At 40.0% G+C, this 17,789-nt stretch overlaps 1 protein-coding gene across 1 annotated transcript; it reads right to left on the reverse strand.

Moving 5' to 3' along the window:
• Positions 1-165: 165 nt before the first annotated feature.
• On the reverse strand, positions 166-5,422 carry anxa1a (annexin A1a). The gene is made up of 12 exons (XM_006805886.3): positions 5,309-5,422; positions 4,599-4,677; positions 3,826-3,916; positions 3,486-3,580; positions 3,267-3,380; positions 2,927-3,017; positions 2,736-2,815; positions 2,182-2,326; positions 1,989-2,084; positions 1,819-1,877; positions 841-963; positions 166-678 (listed from the first exon to the last, which is right to left on the reverse strand). The coding sequence occupies exons 2-12, from the start codon at positions 4,656-4,658 to the stop codon at positions 619-621; spliced, it is 1,014 nt and encodes a 337-aa protein (XP_006805949.2). The 5' UTR covers positions 4,659-4,677; positions 5,309-5,422; the 3' UTR covers positions 166-618.
• Between the last annotated feature and the right edge of the window lie 12,367 nt (positions 5,423-17,789).

Genomic DNA, 17,789 nt, shown 5'->3' on the forward strand with positions numbered 1-17,789 from the left:
AGAACCTTCAGCACCACTCCTTCCACCCTGGAAAAATAACAATTCAAAGACTTTCACACCCATAATGTATGTATGTATGTATGTATGTATGTATGTATGTATGTAAACCTTGACCACTTATTTGTTCTCATGTCTGATATGTATTGTACAAAGAATCAAGACCACTTCAGTAGAAAAAGCTTTTATTTGCAGAATATCAAATCTCCTTCAAGAGTAATGGTAACATTAAGCTATTGGCATGTGGTGATCTGGATACATGAGCTGCACTGTGATCACATCAGCTACTCTTTGGACTTTAGTTATAGAACCTAGCAAGTGCAAGCAAAGTCTGTCTAGAACAGATCTTCTGGCATAATGCTATGAGATCTGCGCTGAAATAAAAAGAATTTCTCAGAAAGGAAACGGCCTACCTGCACTGCTCTGCCAACTCCAGGTTAGTATTCGCTCATTGCAAATATCATCTAACTATCATGACATCTTGCAAAGAAAGACAGTCTTGTCAGGTCTCCACAAGCACAAAAGGCACATTATGTATTTAAGAGATAACAGGCGATTTTCCACAGTTGTACACTGGCATGGATATTCTGCTGTATGAGCTTTGATCCCAGCGATAGGCTGTTAGTTTTCACCCCCACAGAGAGCGAGCAGAATCTTCTCGTAATCATCTGCGGTGTCATCCTAAATTGGGAAAAAATAAATCATAATAAATAATAAATCTTAAATCTTATAATAAATCCATAAATCTTTACATATTTTCTTTGACATTTTTGTACCGTCATATGCACAATCCATTCAAAACTGAACATCGGGAATGGGTTTAACTTTTAGATGTTTGCTCACCAGAATGTCCTGGTGGAGTGTTTTGCCATAATTCTTCTTGTAGTCTTCCTTGATCCGCTTCATATCAATTTCAGAGCGGCTCACCATGATGCGGGTCAAGATAGGCTTGCGGGTACCTTTACCCTGAAGGGCAGAAACGAGCAAGTCATGAAACATTTATATTATAACATACCATTGATTATATTATATGTGGAAAAGATAACAGAAATATGAGATTAATGGGAATTTTTAAAAGTAAAAAGGTTTTAGATTTGACTATTATTTCTATTTAGTGAAGAGCTGTTTTGCTACAGAACTTCAGGAACTGGACAAATTATAGGGGATTTACTCTTTATATCTATGCAACTGACTAAATGCAAGTCAGTTTGTAACTTAAAAACATCCACCTAGTTATCTTGTTTTGTAAAAACTGAGATCAAACATGTCAAAAGGTGCTCCAGTGGGCAAAGGAATACCCTTTTTCAGCATTATGATGCTACTATGTTCAGACATTCACCCAGTGATAAATGTATTAAATGCATTAAGACTCCTTTGTCCATGGCTCAGGTTTCTCATGCTGGGACACTTCTCCAGTTCATGGGAGCCTATTTCTGACACTGACTGAGCAGTTTATTATTTATGCGAATTAGCAGATTAGATCATTTGTGTGAATTAGCCAAAGTTAGCAAATTCTGATCCAAAGCAGCCCAGCATTGTTCACCAGTGTCTAATTATCTTCTGTGAGAAGGAGGTATTTGGGGTTCAACAGCTTGCCCAAGGACACGTCAATATATAGATGCAGAAACTGGGCACTGAACATCCAACCTACTAAATAGCAGACAACTGGCTCTAAAACCTGAGCCACATTGACAGCCAATCAGTTTTTTCAAATGGCAATTGGCATCATCCAAATTAAAGAGTACTTCTACATTTATCCCCTTGTGAATTATTTTCCCTGTAATATTTAGTTGTTCCTGTAGCAGCCTACATATACTGTACCTTCATGGCCAAGTAGAGTTTCTCTGCAAAGAAGGCAGTTCTGCTTCCAGCACACTTCACTGTGAATATATATATTTTTTAAGTTTTAATCCAGTCCATCCAGAATATGCTGATTTAATGCTAAAGTAATAGAGTTTAGAGGTTTCGTAAACAGAGGTTTATGACTTTACCAACTGCTGTGAGGCAATTCTCAATATCTCCCTTCAGTTCGAGGTCGAGGGCTTTGGCCACATCCACTTTGCTGTACTTTTTGTACCTATCAAACACTGAAGCAGAAGAAAGATTAGGTGTTATTCCGGAGACGTTAAAGATAAGACTTAAAAAAAATATATATATACTTAGCGGTGCAAGAATCAAACCAACCATGACGGAGATGAAGGGCACTCCTGCTGGTTAGGATGTCGATAAAGACAGCGCAGTTTGTGCCCTTCCTGGCCTCTCCCGCCTCATACAGAGCCCTGGCATCACTGTCAACCAGCTGCTCGCTAACTCCTTCAGTCCTGGCAGCCTGTGATATGAAGAAACAGATTGATTCCATCAGCACAGCAATCAAACTAGCTAATTTAATAAATCATGGATATTTTTAAGAGTTGGCAAGTTGAAAAAGCACAGTAAGCACAAACAATGTTCTAGTTAATGCCACTGAATTCACCAAGAAAGCTTAACATTTCTCAAAATTTAATTAAAATTTAACTTTAAAATGTGAACAGAGTTTGTAAGATATCCAAATGTGAGTACACGTGACTGTATGTGTGTGTCTAGGGAGTAAGTTTGCTTTTTATAAACAGCTCAGTGTTCCAGCTTCAGTGGGGAGTCTTATGTTGTTTCAGAACTTAGAGCATCCTGGTGCTATGACAGAATAAATGATTCTGGTAAAGATCCTGTAACAGAGCAGTAAATAAAACACACTCAAGTACCTTGCAGAGTGCAATGAGGGCCGTTCTGAAGTCTCCACTAGTGTCAGACTTGATGTCGTCTTCCAGCTCTTTCTTGTATTCTTGGCAAAGTAATCGCAAAAGTGGAATTAGTTTTCCCACTGACACTTGTGTCGTTGTTCAAATTTTAGCTTCTGGAAACTGAAGATTGTTGCTTGAACTTTGGCACAAACCTTCCTTGTAGACTTTCTTTAGGTCTAGGATCTGCCTGTTGGTTCGGGAAGCTAAAATCTCAATCAGGGTGTCCTCGTCTGTTCCCATACCCTGAGGCAGAGTTACACAGATAGAAGGATTGAGACAAAGTCTCTTAATGCTTCACAAAACCAGTTAAACACACCTTTTAGCCACCTCCCTTTAGAAAAACAAAGGATTAATATGTTTAAGTGGGTGGATATCATCATGTGCCAACAATAAGAGATCATGGTGAAACCAGAGAAAGCATTTACACAAATGTAGTCAAGTACTTTCTAATAGCTGTCAATGTGCTCATCTTAGTAATGTGTGTTTGTGTACCTTCATTGCCAGTTTTAGCTGCTGGGCATCATACTGGGCAGGAGTTTTCAACAGAGCCAACACGACTTCCTCCAGATCTCCCTTCAGAGCATTTTTCAGGGCTGTGTCCAGAGGCTATGAGGTATCAACAGATGATTAAATGTATGATCCAGAGGAAGTAATGTTTCCTGTCAGTTTTGGAACGTCTTGCTCTGATCGTGTTTGTCTAATTGTCATTACCTTGCCGTTGGCCTTCTGGTAAGCCTCTTTAATCTGCTGCCTCTGCTCGTTGCTCCTTTTGACCAGAATGTCAATAATAGTGTGCTCATCCACACCTGCACAAGCGAGTAAAACAAGCATTCCTGTCATTCTGCAGCAGTATGACTGTTCAGCATTCAATGTTTGGTGTGTGTGATCCCACAGAGATACAGAAGGTAATCACACATGATGGCCAGCAGAGGGTGTTAAGATTCTTGACGAGGAAGACAAGAAAGTCTGTACTTAACACTTCGATACACATTGCAACACCAAAGCATGCTCGCACACGCTCCACAGCGTCCCTCATGCATTTCAGCTTCACCTTTTGTCTTGATGGCCTTGTCCAAGACTGCTGCATCTCCACTAGGGTTGAAATTGAGCGCTGGCTTCACCGTTCCTTCATTCTTTAAAGCCTGAAACATGCCAGATTATTGTGTTTGGTAAATACTTGTCTGCAGTTTAGGGGAAATGTACAAGGTGGGATACAGAGGTGAATTTTTCAAATGTTTTAATGACAAAAGTGTTGAAACCCAGTAACTATATCCTTGAAATTAAGGCAGAAAAAAGGAGCCCCTACGGTTCCTCCCTTATTATTTCAGATGCCAACACAAAGCTTTTAAAATGTTGGCAGATGCCCTGTTTGGACTGAAGTGAACAATAAAAGAGTCCAAACTGTTATCCTACAACTTGTGCAACTTTTTCTAAGCTTACTTTAAGAAATCGGGGAAAGGAGAAGTACCATTTTGTTCTGTTTGCAGAGTTTATAAAGGGAGGAGCTCAAATTCCGGCTTCAGTGACTCATACATTCCCAAAACTCTCTCTTGTTATCATTCTCTGTGCATATAATCTTTACAGGCCTCTTTTTACTTTAATGATGTTTCTATAATTAATCTACCACCATTTTAATTAATTTCCTTCCTCTCTTCAACATCTAAACTCATTCAATCTTTTTATATCGACACCTCCTACGCAGCGTTTTTCTACTCCGCTCTACTGCCAGATCACTTTTTCCACCCTAGCATACCACAGGAAGAGACGAAAAAAAGGAAAAACAGGGTGTTTGGCCTTAGCAACTGGAACCACAGTGTTACGTACTGAATCATCGGGCATGCCCAAGTAAACGCTCTGCTCCAAGAAGCCCTGGATGAAAGACATGGTGGGGAGTGGAGTCTGTCTCTAAGAGAGGAGGAGAAAGAGAAAGTCAGCAGTGTTTGATCCAAATATGAACATTTATCGTAGCATTTAAAGTTTTGTTTCTCCTTGTGAGAAACAGTTGAGCATCTAAAACTAAAGTTTTTTGTAAATGTTGCTCAAAGTAGTGACTCTTTTGGCAATCTTCTAAGTGAAGTTCTAAAGCATTAAACTAAAAAGAAAAAAAAAAAAGTGTTTTCTTTTATCTGCTGTTGGAGAGGTCAAGTGAAAGTCCAGATATCTACTCTGTATTTACAATAAGCAGTTTTCTATAATGACAAGCATCTGTAGCAAACACCCTGGCCACACCCACTCTCATCTCTGATATGGACATACATGATAATGTGGGATAGAACATATCTACTTATATCATCTGTTCGATTGATTTTATGATAGAATTTGCTTTCTCTACGTAGTTGGGACAGCCGAGCACTTCAAGACAAACTTTAACCTCACACTCCCCTCCGCCTCGTAAGTTGCACCAATCAATATGCCTTGCTGCAACTTTAGATCTCATCGGGGAGAGGAGACCAAAAGCCATCAAATCTCGCTCCAAACTCAGCTGAGTTCAGAATCTACAACGCCAAAGATTTCCTGGGAGTCAAAAGACTTACCGTGTTGCCTTAAAGAGAAGAAGTTTGTCTCACCGAGTTTCCAGGGGCGTTGTAGTGGCAGAAAGCGTGTATTTATACTCGAGCACAAACCACTCCTAGTGACGGGTCCAGCCCACGCCGCCCTCCGCGGCTACCATTGGGCTGAATCTCTGCTGTGTGTCCTCGGCAGCTGCAATCTTAACGCAACATCCGGATTCAGTGTAAGAGCTGGCAACAGACCCTCCTGCAGATTTAAAACAGTCCCGTTGGTTACTTGAAAACATCTGCCGATCACGTGCCAGGTATAAAAAAATGTTAATAAAAATTGTGATCTCGTGGACATGTAGGACATCTGGGAGTGGTGTGTTCAGGGTTGGGTTGCTGCTTGCGGCACAGGGAGGAGAGGGCTGGGCGGCGGGGGACTCTCTGGCTGGCTGGAGCACCAACCCGCAAAATAAAAAATAGAGCACATTTCATTCATAATGTTGTAAATCCAAGCCCATTATAATTATAATTTGAATCTTGAACCCAGAAATACACCCTAGACAAAGTAAATCCGTGAACTAAGGTGTAGGTCTATTAGGTTATGTTGTGGTGATCCTCTGGTTGGGGGATGTTTGTTCATACTGGAGTGCAAAATTAAAACCAATGGAAGATGGACAAGAAAAGTTCAAAGCCATCAGGTGCTCAGTTTAGAAAAAAGAGAAAAGAAGAGGAGGAGAAACGAGCAAAAGATACAGATAAGCAGATGTGTCGTTGGATAATGGCAGGTCATGTATCCTGAAACAATCATAATCATAATCAGAATACTTTATTAATCCCCAAGGAAATTATGTGGGTTACAGTTGCTCCAAGAAGAAATTGTAAAAATAGTAACAGTAACAGACTAAACTCCAAACAATACATTATGTTACAGATTTTACACATTTAAGAAATAGTACTAATATATACAGATCACTCAATTATAAATATCAAGGATTAACAAAGGTGATTATAAATAAATATCAAGAAAATTGACAAGAATATTACAGAGTAGAAAAGAGTGTATGGATAAAGGGTGTAACTAGTGCAGTGTTGACATTGTATTAGATGGAGAGGTTGTACAGGGAGATGGCCATAGGCAGGAATGATTTCCTGTGTCGTTCAGTGGTGCTTTTTGGTAATCTCAGTCTCTCACTGAACGTGCTCCTGTTGGTAGCCAGCATGGCATGGAGTGGGTGGGAGGTATTATCCAAGATTGTCCTTATCTTGGACAACATCTGCCTCTCAGACACCACCCTAATGGAGTCCAGCTCCATCCCTACAACATTACTGGGCTTGTGGATCAGTTTATTTAGTCTGTTGCCATCTGTGACACTCGACCTGCTGCCCCAGCATGCAACAGCATAGAGGATAGCACTGACCACAACAGAGATACACCAAGATAACACTTATTAGTAGGGATAGTGAAAACTTCTGTTTATGTTTGCTAGCCACTTGGCTATGATAGCAAACAGCAGACACTAATGTAGCTTACTGAATCTTTTGGACTGTGTTCAGCACAATATTAATTAGTCATTGTCAGTTGTTGATTTGTCCTATTCTCATTGTATGGTGAATTATGATGGCTGTTTGTTAAGTGTTTGCATACTATGCATATTCTCTCTCTCTTCATATATATGTTTGCGTGTGTGTGTATGTGTGTGTGTGTGTGTGTGTGTGTGTGTGTGTGTGTGTGTTTCGCCAAAGGGAGTGTTCGTCGAGGGCGCCAAACAGGTTACTGGTACTGGTACTACAGGTACTGATCTTACTGGTTGGTAGATCAAATATCTGTCTTTGACGTTCCTGCTGTTTTCTCTTGTCTTTCCAACAAGGTTATCCACGGTGATGTTAAACAGTATGACAGCACTACTGTCATGTATTTATGTGGGAGTCCAGATTTACATTGTCTGTATGAATAACCAAACTAACCAAGACCTCAAAATTTCTCTAAAGTCTAAGCCTTGGAGTGATGAGATAATGCGTGTCTCTGAGGTGTGTTGTGTTGTCATGACAGCAGGGCCAGGTTGTCATACTCCTTGAAGTCCGCATGTCTCAACAGAGTGTTAATGCTGTCAGTGATTACAATATTTTAACCCCGTCAGACTTTGTAATCAGACGGAACAATTGAATTCCCAGAGGCTAGTGGCGACATGCAATAAAACCTCTGTCACATATACGATATGTCCTGATATTTTCCGGCGATGAAAGACTTGTGTGATTACTTGGTTGGAGTTTCCAGACTGGAGAAAAAGGGTCAGTTTGATATCCAGGGTTAGGGTTGCAAATGTGGAGAAATAAAGGGAAACAGCAGGCAAAGCTGCATTTTCATTAAAGTGGTATCACGGGTGGATTTACCTCTAAGGAAGGTGTGTTAAACAGATGCTCAAGCTGTGGGCCAAATGTTCCAAATGAGTTTCTCAGTCTAAGAAAGAAAAAAAAAGGAAACTAACAGAGACCCTCAGCCAAGGACAAAAGGACAACAGTAGCAGCTGCAACTGATATGATTTTATTACAAAATAAATTCTATTAGCAAGAATTTCTGATTTTGTCTTCATTCTCTTCTTATTTTCTGCATGTAGGTAGTGTGTTTCAGTTTTATTAAATTTATTTAGGTAAGTGTAGGTTTCCAAGAAAAGAAAGAGAAAAACAGAGCCCAAGTGAAGTGTGTGTGTGTGTAAACTATATATGTGTCTGTTAGTATGAGGAAGCATCCAGTTACAATCTCTATCTCACACACGGGAAACCTGAGGACTGTTTATGGCATCTTTTTACCCTCTGGCTGTGCAGAGTTTAAGCTGGTACCCGGTGAAACTCCATCTCTGCAGGTTTAATATTTAAAGACTGTTTAGAGTTTGGTTCCCATAAGAGATCAGGATCATCTCGTTCTCCTGATCAGCACAGCAGCACCCTGGCCTGAATCACATCAAAGGGATCTGAGCTGTTCTGACAACCAGGTAGTTCTGCTTTTTTTTCTCTCTTTTTTACATTTTTGTATTTAAATATACATTCATTTGCATATTTTTTACAGTTTAGTTGATGCTGTTATAGTAAATTTGCACAAGTTTAGTAAAGGAAGCTGAAGATTTGTCCTGATACGGCACAGTGAAATGAGAGAATCTGAAAATAAAAATAGGTCCACAATGAAAGTTTGGGATTTTCAGTTTTTCCTGTTCTGAAGCTTGCAGCTTATAGTAGCTTGGAGTGGCTGACTGAAGGATTACACTCCTTGAGTGAAGCTGCTGAGTGAGCATTTAGACATCTGCACATAGTTTGAGGGCGCGATTGAAAGTTCAAGATATAGATTAAAATATTTGAGGATTTTCAGTCTATAAGTTCATTTTTTTTTTAGCTTTCAAAATTCAACATGATTTTTCCTTTTTGTGTGTTTCAGACAGGTCCACTCTCATGTGTCAACTTAACAGAGATCAACCTAAAGAATACACTGAAAAAAAGGGGATTGCCCATCTCTTGGATTTATGTAAGCATCTTGCGTGTATTTAACACAATTGCCTCATGCTTTAAAGTTAAGTGTAACTATATAGTGTAGAAACTACATGATATGCAGAGAGGGTAGATTAAATTGTTCATATCATGTTCAAGTGAAGTAAGTCAATAATATATCAATGTTAAATCTCGCGACACCGCATGGGATTTCAGTCTCGTGCGCTTTGGATCGTGGTGTGAGGAAGGCATCCATCTCAGTCAAGTCAAGCAGCCTCCTCTACCTTTTTCGGTATAACGAAAAATATAAATTGGGTGGTTGTTAAATTAAAAAAGGCTACCTTGTAATTTGAACACAAAAATTTCATGTTTTGAGCCAACCATCCCTTTAACGTTAACTAGTAATGACTTCATGAACTTCTTCACAAATAAAATTCTTATCATTAGAGAAAAAAATGGCAATAATTATCCCACAGATGTAATATCATCTACAGCTACTCTTAGTAATTCAATTCAATTCAATTCAATTTTATTTATATAGCGCCAAATCACAACAAATGTCGCCTCAAGGCGCTTCATAGATACAGAGAAAAGCCCAACAATCATATGACCCCCTATGAGCAAGCACTTTGGCGACAGTGGGAAGGAAAAACTCCCTTTTAACAGGAAGAAACCTCCGGCAGAACCAGGCTCAGGGAGGGGCGGCCATCTGCTGCGACCGGTTGGGGTGAGAGAAGGAAGACAGGATAAAAGACATGCTGTGGAAGAGAGACAGAGGTTAATAACAGATATGATTCAACACAGAGAGGTCTGTTAATACATAGAGAGCGAGAAAGGTGACTGGAAAGGAAAAACTCAATGCATCATGGGAATCCCCCGGCAGCCTACATCTATTGCAGCATAACTAAGGGAGGATACAGGGTCACCTGGTCCAGCCCTAACTATATGCTTTATCAAAAAGGAAAGTTTTAAGCCTAATCTTAAAAGTAGAGATAGTGTGGTACTACAAGGTCATTAAGATAAGATGGGACCTGATTATTTAAGACCTTGTATGTGAGGAGCAGGATTTTGAATTCAATTCTGGATTTAACAGGAAGCCAATGAAGGGAAGCCAAAACAGGAGAAATATGCTCTCTCTTTCTAGTCCCTGTCAGTACTCTTGCTGCAGCATTTTGGATTAACTGAAGGCTTTTCAGTGAGTTTTTTGGACATCCTGATAATAATGAATTGCAGTAGTCCAGCCTGGAAGTAATAAATGCATGAACTAGTTTTTCAGCGTCACTCTGAGACAGGATATTTCTAATTTTAGAGATGTTGCGCAAATGGAAGAACGCAGTCTTACATATTTGTTTAATATGTGCGTTAAAGGACATATCCTGGTCAAAAATGACTCCAAGGTTCCTCACAGTGTTACTGGAGGCCAAGGTAATGCCATCCAGAGTAAGAATCTGGTTAGATACCATATTTCTAAGTGTAGTACCATTGATGTTAAGTTAGACTCTTTTTCTCCAATTGATCTTTCTGAGTTAACTTCAATAATTACTTCCTCCACTTCATCAACGTGTCTTTTAGACCCCATTCCTACAAAACTGCTCAAAGAAGTCCTGCCATTAATTAATTCTTCGATCCTAAATATGATCAACCTATCTCTAATAATCGGCTATGTACCACAGGCCTTCAAGCTGGCTGTAGTTAAACCTTTACTCAAAAAGCCATCTCTAGACCCAGCAGTCTTAGCTAATTATAGGCCAATCTCCAACCTTCCTTTCATATCAAAAATCCTTGAAAGAGTAGTTGTCACACAGCTAACTGATCATCTGCAGAGGAATGGCTTATTTGAAGAGTTTCAGTCAGGTTTCAGAGCTCATCACAGCACAGAAACAGCTTTAGTGAAGGTTACAAATGATCTTCTTATGGCCTCTGACAGTGGACTCATCTCTGTGCTTGTCCTGTTAGACCTTAGTGCAGCGTTCGATACTGTTGACCATAATATCCTATTAGAGCGATTAGAACATGCTGTAGGTATTACAGGTACTGCACTGCAGTGGTTTGTATCATATCTATCTAATAGACTCCAATTTGTACATGTAAATGGAGAGTCCTCTTCACACACTGAGGTTAATTATGGAGTTCCAGAGGGTTCAGTGCTAGGACCAATTCTGTTTACATTATACATGCTTCCCTTAGGCAGCATCATTAGAAGACATAGCATACATTTTCACTACTATGCAGATGACACCCAGCTCTATCTGTCCATGAAGCCAGATCACACACACCAATTAGTTAAACTGCAGGAATGTCTTAAAGACATAAAGACCTGGATGGCCGCTAACTTTGTGCTTCTTAATTCAGATAAAACTGAGGTTATTGTACTCGGCCCTGAAAATCTTAGAAATATGGTATCTAACCAGATTCTTACTCTGGATGGCATTACCTTGGCCTCCAGTAACGCTGTGAGGAACCTTGGAGTCATTTTTGACCAGGATATGTCCTTCAACGCACATATTAAACAAATATGTAGGACTGCTTTCTTCCATTTGCGCAACATCTCTAAAGTTAGAAATATCCTGTCTCAGAGTGACGCTGAAAAACTAGTTCATGCATTTATTACTTCCAGGCTGGACTACTGCAATTCATTATTATCAGGATGTCCAAAAAACTCACTGAAAAGCCTTCAGTTAATCCAAAATGCTGCAGCAAGAGTACTGACAGGGACTAGAAAGAGAGAGCATATTTCTCCTGTTTTGGCTTCCCTTCATTGGCTTCCTGTTAAATCCAGAATTGAATTCAAAATCCTGCTCCTCACATACAAGGTCTTAAATAATCAGGCCCCATCTTATCTTAATGACCTTGTAGTACCATATCACCCTATTAGAGCACTTCGCTCTCACACGGCAGGCTTACTTGTTGTTCCTAGAGTATTTAAAAGTAGAATGGGGGGGGAGAGCTTTCAGTTTTCAGGCCCCTCTTCTGTGGAACCAGCTTCCAGTTTGGATTCGGGAGACAGACACTATCTCTACTTTCAAGATTAGGCTTAAAACTTTCCTTTTTGCTAAAGCATATAGTTAGGGCTGGACCAGATGACCCTGAATCCTCCCTTAGTTATGCTGCAATAGACGTAGGCTGCCGGGGGATTCCCATGATGCATTGAGTTTTTCCTTTCCAGTCACCTTTCTCACTCACTATGTGTTAATAGACCTCTCTGTATTGAATCATATCTGTTATTAACCTCTGTCTCTCTTCCACAGCATATCTTTCATCCTTTTTTCCTTCTCTCACCCCAACCGGTCGCAGCAGATGGCCGCCCCTCCCTGAGCCTGGTTCTGCCGGAGGTTTCTTCCTGTTAAAAGGGAGTTTTTCCTTCCCACTGTCACCAAAGTGCTTGCTCATAGGGGGTCATATGATTGTTGGGTTTTTCTCTGTACCTATGAAGCGCCTTGAGGCGACTTTTGTTGTGATTTGGCGCTATATAAATATAATTGAATTGAATTGAATGTTTCTGTCTTGAACGTAATTAAATCATGTAGGATATGTATGAAATTCAACAACTTCATTTGTTCTTGTTGAGATGACATGTTACAATCTAGTAAGAGTGGTTAGTTGCTGGACTCATAAAATTCACAAGATCGCACGAGATTTCAAACTGCAGGAAAATCACTGGAGTCATAAGAGGCAGACAACTACACACACACCACGTGTATGCTACTGCTATTTATTGTCAAGGACAAAAACGTACAGAAAATTCTGCATAAATTCTGCCGTGAAATCATAGCTTTCCTACTGTTGTTAGGCCTGGATCGGTGGCGTGGTGGTTAGTGCAGTTCCTTCACAGCAAGAAGGTCTTAGGTTCAAATCCACAATCTCGCTAGTGGTTTCTGTCTGGGTGTTCTGGTTTCCTCCCAGAGTTAAAAGTCATGCAGTCATTAGAGTTAGGTTAGGTTAATTGGTGATTCTAAATTACCTGTGAATGTGAGTGCAAATGGTTGTTCGTCTATGTGATAGACTGGTGAGCTGTCCAGGGTGTACCCTGCCTCTTACCCTATCACTTCAGGGTTATGCCCCTGCAACCCAGCAAAAGATAGGAGGATGGTAGTTGTTGTAAATCCAACAAATTTTTATGTTAACCAGACTCTAGACTTTGTTGAACATTATGTAATATGAAGACAACATGTAGTATTTAAGTGACCAAGTAGTATTGGGGTAAAAGTTATTGAATAGTGTTGAAATAAAATGACAAAATTGTGAAGGATTAAAATATTCCAAGAGCTCAACTTACTTCATCTAAACATGTTTCAATTATGCTTTATCAACACAAAATGCACAGGTTTATTGAATATGAATAAGTTGTGTTGATTTAACTCAGTTGTTTAAGTTTCTGCCAAAGCAAAACAGTTGTGTGCAACCAATGTCCACTATTGAATTAAGTAAATCCAACATGGCCTTTTTTTTCAGTGTAGCAGTGACCTGCACCACATATTTATATACACAATGTACGTGAACTCTCCCGGAGCTGAGGGTGGATCCTATTCACTGACCTTCCTGGGAAAGAAAGTAGGAAGACATCGATCTGTAGCTCCTGCAAGCAAGCAATGTGAGTTTAAAAACAAAGTCCCATTACTAATGGCTTTTATTTGTATGCATGGTGAAAACAGCATCCTTGGTTGTTGTTTTTTTTTTTTGTTGTTGTTGTATCTAATATCACATAAGAATAGAGCTGACAGAGGGTATTGGGGGCAGACAGATGAAGTTGGACATGGGTTAAATATTTCAGCTGCTTGGCTGCCTCCTTTGTAAAGCATTGAAGCAGCCAGTGCATTGGAAAAAAAAACAGAACACATTGTTCCTAAAAGAACCTGGTTGAAAATCTAGATATGAGAACCTGTGGAACCAGATTGAAGCACATGCACGCACACATACTCACTGACAAGTACACAGACTTACATGACAGTTGCATTAATAACTGATAGCCACTACATCTGAATAGAAATGACACCAGGTGTGTTTTTCACAATTATTTTTTATGTGCAATTGAATTCTCATGGATTTAAAGGTCTTTATATCCCATGAAGATGCTATCAGTACCTTAAAGCTGCGTGTCCTCATGCTGCACCTCCTTTTTGTTCTTTCACCTTTTCTCTGTCTACAACCATCAAAAGTCTATCCAAAGTAATGGCAGTGGAGGGAAGGATCATACCTCATCTTTTCATTTCACTGTCTGTATTTATAGTTCATATGTAATATGTTTCTCTCAGTTGCCTGGGAGACGACTTTCAGGTCTGCTTGCCCCGAGGACCATGTGGTGTCCTCGAGGGTTGCTAAAGTCCCTGTGGCAGCGCAGACGCTGGAAGAGCTACCAGGCAGTGTACCAGAGCTTCAAGATGAAAGGCCATGCCCGATTATTCACAACACACAGCTTGACCAGTATGAGAAAACCACAACAGGTCAGACCAGCTGACTTTCAGTTTTGCCCTGTTTTCTGCCTTTTACCGCTGGGCTCTTCTATAGCCTGCTTTTAAACTCATTCAACTGGATAACTGTGTTTGTATTCCAGTAACTTTCTCTACAATTCCTGACATAATTTCTGTTTCTCTGCTGAAAGGTGTTTCTGTGAGAAAAGTTACAACATGACAACACACCCACATTCCTGTACGAGGAACAAAAGAGGGCAGAGGGTGGGATGGGTTCGGCATGACACGGAGAATGATGAAGCTGTCAAACAGGGCCAACTTGTTGAATATTTTGGATTAGGCTGTGAGTGGCAAAGCTTTGAACTGAGAGAGAAAGTAAGCCAGAACTAACTTTTTAGTTAACTAGAACATATTAATTGTGTTATAATCTACTTTTTGATTGCAGCCTTCAGAAATGTAAATAGACATTAAACTGAATACCATGAATCACTCAGCATAAAAATGTAAGACATGTTTGAAATCTTAGAAATAAAATGGAAATGTTTCCAAGTGATTTACGTGTTTTCTTTTTCCCAAGAGTCCTTCCATGTAAGTGCAATAAAATTATCATAAATGCGTTATAATAAAGAGGCGTCATGAGAGTACAAACCTCAACCAGGTTAGCTCACTCTGAGCAGTATTTACTTGTAGGAGAATAGTATTGTATGGGTGGACGCTCCCTTAGAGTAGAGTCACTACTCCTCCACTCGGCTGGCCTGGGAATGCCTTGGTGTTCCCTGGCATAAGCTGGAGGAGGTGGCTGGAGAACGGGAGGCCTTCAGTTTTTTTCTATCTAGGCAGCTCATTCTCTTGACAATACTTTGTGTAAAGATAGTTAACATGTTGGGCCCAACTTGAAAAAAAGGCAGATGTGAAATGCAAAAGTGAGGTCAGAGGTCAAATGTCACATGATATTTGGATACCAGCTGAAATGTGACAGTAAGAATCCCCATATATCAGTATCACAATCTGAATGCTCCAATACAAACAGATACAGTAGAATTTTAAGCATTCAAGAAAAAGATAAAAGACATTTTATTGAGGTTTAACCTTATTTGACCTTGAAGAAAAGGTCAAAGGTCCAAAGTAATGTTATATTAAGAATCCCCATATATTATTCCATAAATGCATATATGCTGTCAATGCAAACAATGACAGTAAGAAACATTTTTAAATGCTCTTTATGGCATTACTGTATTATCACTTTGACCTTGAGATCAATGCATTGAGCTTGAACGAGAGGTCAGAGTTCAAATGTGACATAATATTTTAAACCTTTCTATGCTACCTTTTATATATATGTTGACAGTACATGGGCCAGCGCAAGGCCAGTTGCAGACACACCGGTGGTCCTGTGCTGGCCCATGTGTGGATTACCTCTGGCAAACCTGATCTGGGCCACCAAACGGCCGTCATTCTTTGCGGTATGTGGGCCATGTGTAAGTTGTGTGCAGCCATGAGCTGCAAGCCATGTAATCAAGCCATATAATAACAACATGTGCCGGAACATAATAGTGCGAAAGTAACATGACGAAACTCTGTTCAGACAGTGAATGGCCTGATGCTTTTATATGCTCCCAGATTACTCAGTGTGTTTTATACAACATGCCACATTTACACACTTTCTCTAAAATGAGTGCTTCCTAACTACATTCATACACATTCACACTCTTGACATGCAGACTGGAGGAACCAGGGATCCAACCACTAACCTTCCGATCAGTAGGTGACCTGCTCTACCTCCTGAGCTACAGCCACCTACATGCAAAGACAAGTAAACTGTCACTAGGTTTTGGATAAAGTATACACTCACAAACCTGTCAAATCTGCATTTGAAACGTTGGCTACCATAGCAGTATAGTATTGCAACATGGCATTTGGGTCTTCTAACTAAAATAGGAAAATAGGAACATAAATACTGCAATCATTGCCAGACCTGGCCCACATCTGGTTGACATACACTCTGCCACGACACGACACCGGTCAGTCAGAAGTGCCAGCTTGATGCTGGATCTAGGGAAGACCTGTTTTCTATGAGCCCAGGCCACATAAACCAAACCACAATCGAGGCAGATATGGCATGCCATCACATCGACAGTGCCATCTATGGCAGGCCTGACCCATATCTGGGTGACATATGTCTTATCATGCCAGAAGTCAGCCAGCAGTGCCAGCTTGATACCAGATCTGGGCCAGACCTGCTTGCTATGTGGGTCTACAAGCAAGCTGGGTAAAAAAAAAAAGTAGACAAGCAAACAATGAAAGTATTTCACAAGCTTCCACCTGTAAAGTATCATGACTATTTAATTCTATATATACATACAATACCAGTCAAAAATCTGGACACACCTTGTCATTGAATGTTTTTTCTTTATTTTTTACTACTTTGTAAATTGTATATACTAACTATAGACATCAAATATATGAAGCAAGAGCTGTGAAACTACGTCGGAAAGAAATCAGATTAATAACTCTAAATATGTTTTAAATTATATTTAAAATATATATTATATATTTGTGAAAGTCACCACTCTTTGCTTTGCTGACAGCTCTGCAAACCCTTGTGAGCTTCATGATGTAGTCACCTGAAATGGTTTTCACTTCACAGGTGTGCCTTGTCAGGGTTCATCTGTGGAATTTCTTGTCCTCTTAATTTCAGCTGGGAGATCAGTTGTGTAGTGCAGAAGTCAGGTTGGTACACACCTGACAGCCCTATTTGACAACTCTTAGAATTCATATAATAACAAGAACCAATCAGCTAAGTATAGAGAAACGACAGTCCATCATTACTTTAAGAACTGAAGGTCGGTCAGTCTGGAAAATTGCTAAAACTTTGAATGTGTCCCCATTGCAGTTGCAAAACCTATCAAGGGCTACAACAAAACTGGCTCACACAAGGACCGCCCCAAAAAAGGAAGACCAAGGGCCACCTCTTCTGCTGAAGTTAAATTCATCCGAGTTACCAGTCTCAGAAATTGCAAAACATCTCTACATCAACTGTTCAGACGAGACTGTGTGAATGAGGCCTTTATGGTCAAATAGCTGCTAAGAAACCAGTACTAAGGAAAAGTGTCCTGCCATGTCTTTGTGCGAGGCAGAAAAGGTGAATGGATAGTCTCTGGTTCCCACCATGAAGCATGGTGTGATAGTGTGGTGGTGATTTGCTGGTGACACTGTTGGGGATTTATTCAAAATTGAAGGCACACTGAACCAGCATGGCTTCCACTGCATCCTGCAGAAGTTTGCATTTAGTTGGATCATCAATTATTTTTCAGCAGGACAAACACACCTCCAGGCAGTGTAAGGCTTATTTGACCAAGAAGGAGAGAGATGGGGTGCTGCACCAGATGGCTTGGCCTCCACAGTCCCCTGACCTAAACCCAGTGGAGATGGTTTGGGATGAAATGGACCACAGAGTGAATATAAAACTCTAAAACTATAAAACTAACTTTGGGTTATTTCACATGCTTTTATTTACTACATATTTCCATATGTGTTCATTCATAGTTTTGTACCTTCAGTGAGAAACGTAACGTAAAGAGTCATGAAAATAAAGTAAAACCATTAAATGAGAAGGTGTATCCAAAGAAAAT

Source organism: Neolamprologus brichardi, chromosome 12 (genome assembly GCF_056152115.1).
Source record: "Neolamprologus brichardi isolate AB-2024 chromosome 12, ASM5615211v1, whole genome shotgun sequence".
NCBI lineage: Eukaryota > Metazoa > Chordata > Actinopteri > Cichliformes > Cichlidae > Neolamprologus > Neolamprologus brichardi.